The sequence below is a fragment of the Thermobia domestica genome, chromosome 6 (genome assembly GCF_964235325.1).
Source record: "Thermobia domestica chromosome 6, izTheDome1.hap1.1, whole genome shotgun sequence".
Classification (NCBI taxonomy): domain Eukaryota; kingdom Metazoa; phylum Arthropoda; class Insecta; order Zygentoma; family Lepismatidae; genus Thermobia; species Thermobia domestica.
The window spans coordinates 19781906-19790413 of NC_137459.1; the positions used below are offsets into that span (position 1 = coordinate 19781906).

The 8508-nt window shown below is 42.2% G+C and overlaps 1 protein-coding gene across 1 annotated transcript; it reads right to left on the reverse strand.

Moving 5' to 3' along the window:
- Window positions 1-991: 991 nt before the first annotated feature.
- Window positions 992-1648, reverse strand: LOC145687132 (uncharacterized). The gene has a single exon (XM_081760589.1). It carries the CDS (start codon window positions 1646-1648, stop codon window positions 992-994), a length of 657 nt encoding a protein of 218 aa, XP_081616715.1.
- Window positions 1649-8508: the final 6860 nt, after the last annotated feature.

Below are 8508 nucleotides of genomic sequence, written 5' to 3' on the forward strand. Positions count from 1 at the left end.
TGACTTGGAGTTTTGAATTTTTTAGCCGGCCGATCTTTTTGGATACGCCTCTAACGGTGTCTTCGATTTCGTCTCTGCTCTCTTATTCGTTAACTTATTTTGGTGTCCTAAATTTTGATTCTCTTGGTCTCCGCCTATTTACGGTTTTCGGGCGTCGTTTCTCTAACGTACGTGCTTCCTTCAAATTTCACATGTTATATCGAAAATTTTTATGAGAGTTGATTTGGCTCCTAGTCGTCTCGTGCATGGTTTTGGACCATTTCACAGTTCTATGTTAAAATTTTATCTTGGTTCTGAGTGGCGACATATGGTCTATGCTGTGATTTTGACAAATTCGCAGAGATTATATTTCTACTTGGATTCTATTCAACGTGTTAGGACTTTATTATTTTTTTTTCAATTTCACAAAAAGATGCTAAAAGCTGTTTTGTTCTTCTTTCTTGCGTTCACGCCGGGAACTCTGCTGTGTGTGGTCTACGTATGTGGCTTAGGCAGTGGTATTGAGAGACAATGGAAGGGTTTTTCAACTGTCCTCGCCGCACGGACAGGTATACAGAAAAAAAATAAAACATCTTACCTCTCGGATAGTAAGGGAAAATAAAGAGAATGTCATTTGCCTTTTTTAAACAAACAAAAATGAAAATAAAAATTATATTCACTAATGTCCATAATTATACGCAAAATTGAATTTAAAAGATTTATTTAAAAATTAAATAAAAATGGTAATGATGCAACTGTCACAGTTATCCCCCTCCTAAGATGGAGCAGATGATGCAACTTAGTTGAAGCAGATCTCCATCCTAAGAGAAACTTTGTGATTGACATTGCATCATGAATTCTAAGTGCAAATTGAACATTACATAAAAATCCGAACCCTAATCAGAAATTTCAAAGTTCACAAAAAATATTCTGAAGTACATGAAAATTCTATCCCTAATTTTGAAGTTCATAGAAAAGTTGAAGTACATAAAAATCCAAACCCGAATAGTTTTTACCTCGTGCGCTCTGATCTGCTAGTAGACGCGTCTGGAGAGAGCTTCTTGTTCATTAGTCTGATCCATTCTTCCTTCTTCTCCTGAGAACATTGCCACACCTTGATATTTTCTACGTGCTGTGGAACCGTCTCCTTTCCACTGCTGCAATCAACCAACACAAAAGTGTTTTCCCCTGCCTTTACTTTGACATAATACGGGCCAGAGTAAAGTTCAAAAAATTTCTGGATCTTTTGATCTACCAGGGTACTGAGCTTGTGTGATTTCAGGAAAACGAGCTCTCCTGGTGTCACTGCTGGTCCTTTCTTCGCAAGTTTCTGATTGCGCATCTTCTTTAATGTAATATTTCTGCGCGTAGCATGGAACAGTTTGTCTTCCCACTCTTCGCACTCTTTTCGTGGAATTCCGAAGTGTTCCAGTATCGGATTGTTCCTGATCTTCCCCAAGAATAATTCTGCAGGCGAGTACGATGAGGACTCACTCACTGCGTGATTCAACAAGACCACTAAACAAGGCAGATGATTCGCCCATGAAGTGTGATTCTTGTTGCAGAATACTCGGAACAAACGGTGGAGCTCTGCATGCATTCTCTCAACCAGATTAGATTTGGGATGATATGGAGGTGCATATAGTATCCTGATGTTATGCTTTTCCATTTGCTCCTTCCACTGCTGACATACGAACTGACGTCCTTGGTCTGTCAGGATGCTGTTTGGCACACCAATAACTGACAGTACATATCGTTGCAGGTACTTCAGGACCAAGTTCGCTGATATATTTCTTAGTGCGAAGGCTACCAGATATCATGTACATCCATCCATAACTGTAAGGATGTATTTTTCTCCCGTGGGTGCCCTTGGTAGAGGCCCAACCAGGTCTACATAATAGATGTCTCTGGGTCTTGTAGCGATGTAACTGGTCAATGTCTTTTCAGGAGGATGGCGATCTACTTTGGATCTTACACAGATCTCGCAGTCTGCAATCCAGCTCTTCAGATCTCTCCTCATTCCCTTCCAATAGTAAGGAGCACTAAGCGTTCTCCATGACTTGAAAAAGCCAAAATGACCATTGCCGTCATGAGCATCTTGCAGTGCTTTGTTGACAAGTGCCCTCGGTAGGCAAATCGTTAGTACGTTTGGGTTGTGGAAGTTCTTCAAACAGAGAATCTGATCTACTAGCTGGTATGCATTGATCCAGTTTCTACTGCGTTGGACCGTATCCTCTTTGCTCCCATTCATAAGGAAGTCGATGATGTGTTTCCATTGGTCATCTTCCAGCTGCAGCTTAGCCAGTTCCGATCTACTGACTTCCAGAATTGAGACTTTAGTTTGAAGTGAGTTTATATTCAGAGTGCTAGCAGGTCCTTCTTCATAATATCTGGATAAAGAATCCGCAACAGTATTGTCGCTTCCCTTACAGTACTCAACTTCAAACGAATAATCCTGAAGCTGAATACTCCATCTTGTGAGTCTACTATTCCAGTTCCTACTTCGATGTAACCATTGTAGGTTTTTGTGGTCCGTTATGACGGTAAAACGTCTTCCAAGCAGGTATATTCTAAATTTTTGGATACACCAGAGAATCGCTAAGCACTCCAGTTCATGTATGGCATAATTCTTCTCTGCTCCTCTTAAACTTCTACTGGCGTATTGAATTACGCGTTTCTCTTCACCCTGTTTCTGATACAGATAGCCTCCAATTCCAGACAGACATGCGTCGCACTGGACGTAAAATGGCTCATCGAAGTTGGGATGATACAACATAACATCCTCTGCGACTGCCTGTTTCAGTTCTTCAAAACTCTTCTGATGTTCTGGAGTCCATCTCCAACGTCTATTCTTCTTTAGGAGCTCGTACAGTGGTTGCGCTTTCAGGGCATATCCTGGGATATATTGGCGATGATATCCCAAGATTCCTAAGAATCTTCGCACCTGCTTGACTGTGCGCGGTGGTTGCAAACTTAGGATAGCTTCAACTTTGCTACGATCTTTGACGATTCCTGTTGAGGATATTACATGTCCAAGAAACTGGATCTGCGGTAAAGCGAATTCAGATTTCTTCAGCTTTACGGTCATTCCTGCTTGCTTGATCCGGTTCAATACAGTATCAATGTGGGTAAGGTGCTCTTCCAATGTCCTTGAAAATATTAACAGATCGTCCACGTAGCAGATAGTGAAATCCTGAACGGCATCTCCAAGCACTAAATTCATTGCATTAGTGAAAGATTGCGTCCCATTGCAAAGGCCAAAAGGCATTACTTGAAATTCGTAGAGTTGGTTCTCGAATGGGAACGCTGTGTAGGGTTTCGAGCTTTCGGTCAACTCGAGCTGCCAGAACGAGGAATTCATATCAATTCGGGCGAAGTATTGTACGCCATGAAACTTCTGTAAGATCTCTTGAATGTCCAAAGGTCTAGTCTGTAACACCTTCGTGTGCTTGTTGAGAGCCCGAAAATCTATGCATAGCAGTGGATTTAGATGACACGATTTGGAGGGTCGAATGATGTCCCATTCCAACATTTGTTGTAACTGCTTCCGCACCTCCGCCCTATGTGCCAGTGCCACTGGATAGATCTTTGAAACAATGGCGTCGTTCGTTTCTACGGCAATCTCATGTTTGTATACTCGGCAGCGTCCTGGTTTTTCAGAAAATAGCTCACTGTGTTTTCGGAGGATGCGTTCCAATTGTCTTTGTGTTTCCAGCGAGGGCAAGGCCGCTGCTCGCACTTTCTCTTTGATGCTGCCTGCAATGTCTTCCTCCGCCACCACTGCAGCCACTTGAAAATCTCTTTCTTTGGTGCATAATTCTTCTTCTACATCAATATTCAAGAATTTGCACTGAAGTTGATTGTTTTCCTGTAACGTTCGCAGCTCAGAGCGACTGAAGTCCAGCTCGGCGCGTATTTTGTACAAGAAATCAACTCCAAGCAGAAGGGGTGCGTTGAGTCTCTTCACAATTAGTACTTCTATCGCTACCTCTACTTCTGCGAGCTCAATCGGGACAATCGTTCTTCCGAAGGCTCTGGACTGGCGCTTCCCAGTAAAATCAACTAATCGAATTTCGGTGGCGGGGCGTAAAGTCGGATTGCGTACATCCGAAACTATTTTCCTCCAAGTCTCCTCCGTCATCAGTGTTGCTTCGCTGCCTGTATCAATGATTGCTTCTAATAGATGACCGTTTATTTTCACCTCTATTCTCGGCGTTGTACAATGCTGGAGTTCTTCCTCTTCTTCTTCTTCCTTCTGGTCTGCGTCATCGCAAGTGAGCCAGGTTGCGGAGACGCGTACGCTGACTACGGGAGGATCAATTTCCTGTCTTCCTTCTGCTGACACTTCTCCCCGTTCATAAGTCTTATGCTCCCCGCAATCATTTCTTTCCACTTCACGTCTCTGTACGTGGCACTGTAAGGCGTTGATGCTTGCGCTATGCTTTGATATGGTGGACTCTACATCTTCGTTCTGGTGCAGACCGTCAACTCGAGCCCTACGTTGGCGGTCCTCCCCTAGTTTTCCGAGGACTGCTCAAGGACCTGATTTAAATCTGGTTCACTGTCGCTCTGGTTCCTGGAGGTCGTGTCCTGCGGACGGTTCTGACCCCGTCCTCTGCGATTACTGGCAGTTCCTCTTTGCGACACTGGTTGTGTCCTGATCCCTCGAATTCCATTCGTCTGTTCCCCTGTGGAACTCCCTCGTCGACTTTGATTTCCTCCTCTGGAGTTTCTTCTAAAGTGCCGCCCTGTGTTGGATCCTCTTTGCAACCCTGGTCGTGTGTCCCTATGTGCCTGACCATCTTGGACGGGTTGCTCTTCCGTTCGTGTCCTGGTGCCCCCTCGTCCATGGTAGGGGTGTGGACGTTCTCTCCTTCTTCTTTCTCCAGAGGAATTTTGTTCTCTGCTGACGGGTGTCTGCACCTGTTGGATTATCCTGGGACCTTGAACTGCTCCACCCCGTTGACCTCGCTGAGCGTTTCTTTCTCGCTGCTGGCTCTCGATGCGATCCAACTCCTCACTGTCCCACAATATCATGGACAGCTGTTCTGTGTCCTGTAGATGGATCCCAATAAGTTGTCGCTGTACCCGAATGGGCAACATGTTCTTCACATTGGACAACACCTCGGTCTCCGACATTGTCGGACTTAGCTCCTTGAATGACTTCACCTGTTCCCAGAAGAATTCTCGGAGCGATTTTCGGGAGTCAGGGCGGTATCGGGTGTTGCGGAGTCGAGTCACCTTTCTCTGTATGATCGCTTCACTCTGGAAGTTCCTGAGGAAAGCTACTCTGAAATCCTCAAAGGTCCTGAACTGGTGTAGATGGTTGTCAATCCACATTTTCGCGGCACCTCGGAGGATTCGTGGAAGGATTGTGAGGAGTTCGGATTCAGCAATCCCATAGAGCCTACAGTCATCCACGAGTCGTCCTAAGAAGGTTGACGGCAAACTCGCATCTGCGTCAGGGTCGAAGGTTGGCAGTTCATCGATTTTTGGTGCTCTCAAAAAGCTTCGACCGCTGCCGTGCGTGTCCAATGATCTTTGAGACTGTGCAGTGTCCCGTCCTAAATCCTCGCCAATGACAGATGCATTCAATGGTGGAGGTGAGGCAGTTCGACTTCTTGAAGTCTCTCCTGTATCCGTAGATGGGTGTGCGCCGGTGCCCATGGTTTGACTCTGGCTTTGCATCCTCTGGGAAATCTCTTCGGCTAATCTGTCGACGCGGTCGGCCATTTTTCTCTTTTCTTTCTCCTGCACCCGTTGCAGCATGGCCATTTGTTCGGCATGAACGGAAAGTTGCCTTTCTACGTTGTGCATGCCTCGCTGCACTTCTTCTCGGTTGGCTTCTAGGCGCCTCTCCAATTCCTCTTTGTCTGCTTTAGCCTGATTTTCCTGTTGGGAGTGCATTCTTCGGACATCTTCTAATATTAAATCCTGTCTCTGTTCAATTTTTTGGGCAAGCCGTTCTTCGGTCTTCTCCGTCTCCTGCTGGATCCTCTCCTCGAGCAATCGCAGCTGTATGTGACTTTCTTCTGCCTGTATATCCAGCCTTTCAGCGAGTTTGGCAGCTATGGTCTCCTCCATGCGTTGGCATTGCCGCTGTTGCTCCTCTTGCAACCTTTCCATTTCCTGTTTTTGCTGTTCCCTTTGTTGTTCAAACTTCCTTTCAAGTTCTTGCTTTTGCTCTTCTCGGAACTTTCTTTGTTCTTCAAGCAGCTTTCTTGATTCTTTTCTTCGTTCTTCTTTCTGTTCATCCAACTTCCTGTTAAGTTCTTCTTTTTGTCCGTCCAACTTCTTGTTTACTTCTTTTATTTCTTCTCGTAGTTTTCTTGATTCTTCCTTTTGGTCTTCTTTTTGTCCGTCTAACTTCTTGTTAACTTCTTTTATTTCTTCTTTGTGCTCATCTAACTTCTTGTTAAGTTCTTCTTTTAGTTCTTCTTTTTGTTCTTCGAACTTTTCCATTAGTGTCCGGAACATGGCTAACACATCGTTGTTTGCGGGAGTTCTGGTAGACTCGTCTGGCTGCACTTTCCTTGGCGTTTCTTCTGATGACTGAGATCGCCTTTCCTCAGTAGACGCCACTGTTGTGTTTAGGACGCCGCATGTAACACATTCCAGATGGGAAGATGATGGGGTTATTTCTTGCTCCCAGACATCTCTGCCGCAATCTGGACAAATCTGTTGCTCTCCCGTCAGCATCTTGGTCCTTATTTCTTCTGTCTGTGCCCGCAGCCTTGGCATCTGAAACTAAAAATACACAGCTTTTGCGCCGAATTATTTTTGCACACACATTAACGAATAAAAAGTATTTATTAATTACTAAATTAATTTTTAAAAACAGTATTCTTGCAATATACTAATAAAATGTCTAGTTTCGTCGCTTATAATTGTTCACACACACAACACGTTTTACGTTATTTATTTATTATTCATGAAATAAGCCAGAGTGTACGATCTTTTGCAATAATTCCACAGCATAGTAATTCACACCTTAAATCATCTTATCTTAAAGTTTACTAAATGCTATACTTAACCTACATTGGTGTTGATACATTTCTAACTTAATCCTATACATACTGAAAATTCAAATGATAAACTAATATATGCACACCTTAAATATGAACTAATAAAAGAAAAGTTATTTCTATGTAAATATATGAATGGATATCTTACAAATACATGAATGGTAGCAGGTTCGAGTTGATTTTAGCAACTTGTAGTTATTATCCTATTTCTATTTTCCTCACCTGGTTACCTTATTTTTCTTCTTTTTCTTCTTTTCCTTGTTCAATCACTGCTTTATTTTCAATACAAATAAATTCTGCAAACTGAATATTCTCTATTGCTAGCTCAACGTAAACATAATTTACATTCTTCTGGCTGAAAAAGAAATGAAATTGGAGGGGAAAAGAACGTTGATCGTTCCTAGAAGTACTGTTCAATTTGCGTTGAATTTAGTTCGATTCCAAGGCTCATTATGTAGCTGATAATAATCTTAGCAAGTAGTTACCTTTTTTTTTGTAATCGAGTTCTTAAAAATAATGGAGTTCTTTGAAGCGTATTCGTCGAGACTGTAAAGTAATTATCGAGTAATTATCGTGTCTGACGATTAATTATCGCATCTAAAAATAAATTATCGAATCTGAAAGTTAATTATCGGGTTTAAAAATTAATTATCGGGTCTGAGCGTAAATTATCGAGTTCGAAAATTTATTATCGAGTCTGAAAAAATTAACTATCGAGTTTAAAAATTAACTATCGAGTTTAAAAATTAACTATCGAGTCCCTGTTCGGGCGCCATATTTGTAAAATTTGAAAAATGAAAAGAGAAAGATCCCGGTGGTGATCGCTTGTAGCGCCAGGTTTTGTAATAATAAAAAGAAAAAAATTGAGATGGCGGGTTTTGGGTTCATATTCCGTCTGTCCCTATTTATTCCCTGCGCACCACCGTTAAAGTCTCCGTTCCTCGAACTAAAATGGTTTGTGACTCGATAAGGATTGATCTCACGGTTAGGAAATCCTATCTCCCCGCGGTGTCCCAGGGCTTTAGGGAAACAAGATCCCTCTAAAACCGTGTAAGCAAATGAAACTTGATATTATTCGCATACGTATCCTGAATTCACGTGCTGCAACGCTGAAAGAGAATTTTGCTCTAATGTTTGGTTTGTGTGGACGAACTAGACTGACCTTCACTTTCCAAGTGGACTGAATAATAATGGTAGTAATAAGAATAAAACCAGAAAATAAACGAATATCTAGAATTTAGAATTTAGTTGAAAATTCTGAAAATCAGTCTAATCCCCACTAGAATCGAGAAATGCTTATATTGCCTAATTTGCCTAACAGATCCTTTGGAAACCAATGTTATGCTTAAGGTTAGGGATACAACTTGTTTATGAAAGAAAAAGCTTACGAATTTGAGGTTAACAATGTAATAAAAGTTTTAATGAGCAAACGAAAACAACAACAAGAATATGTTTAAAAAAATTTAAGCAGGCCAAAAGTTAACATTGACTTTTGAGTTTTCTG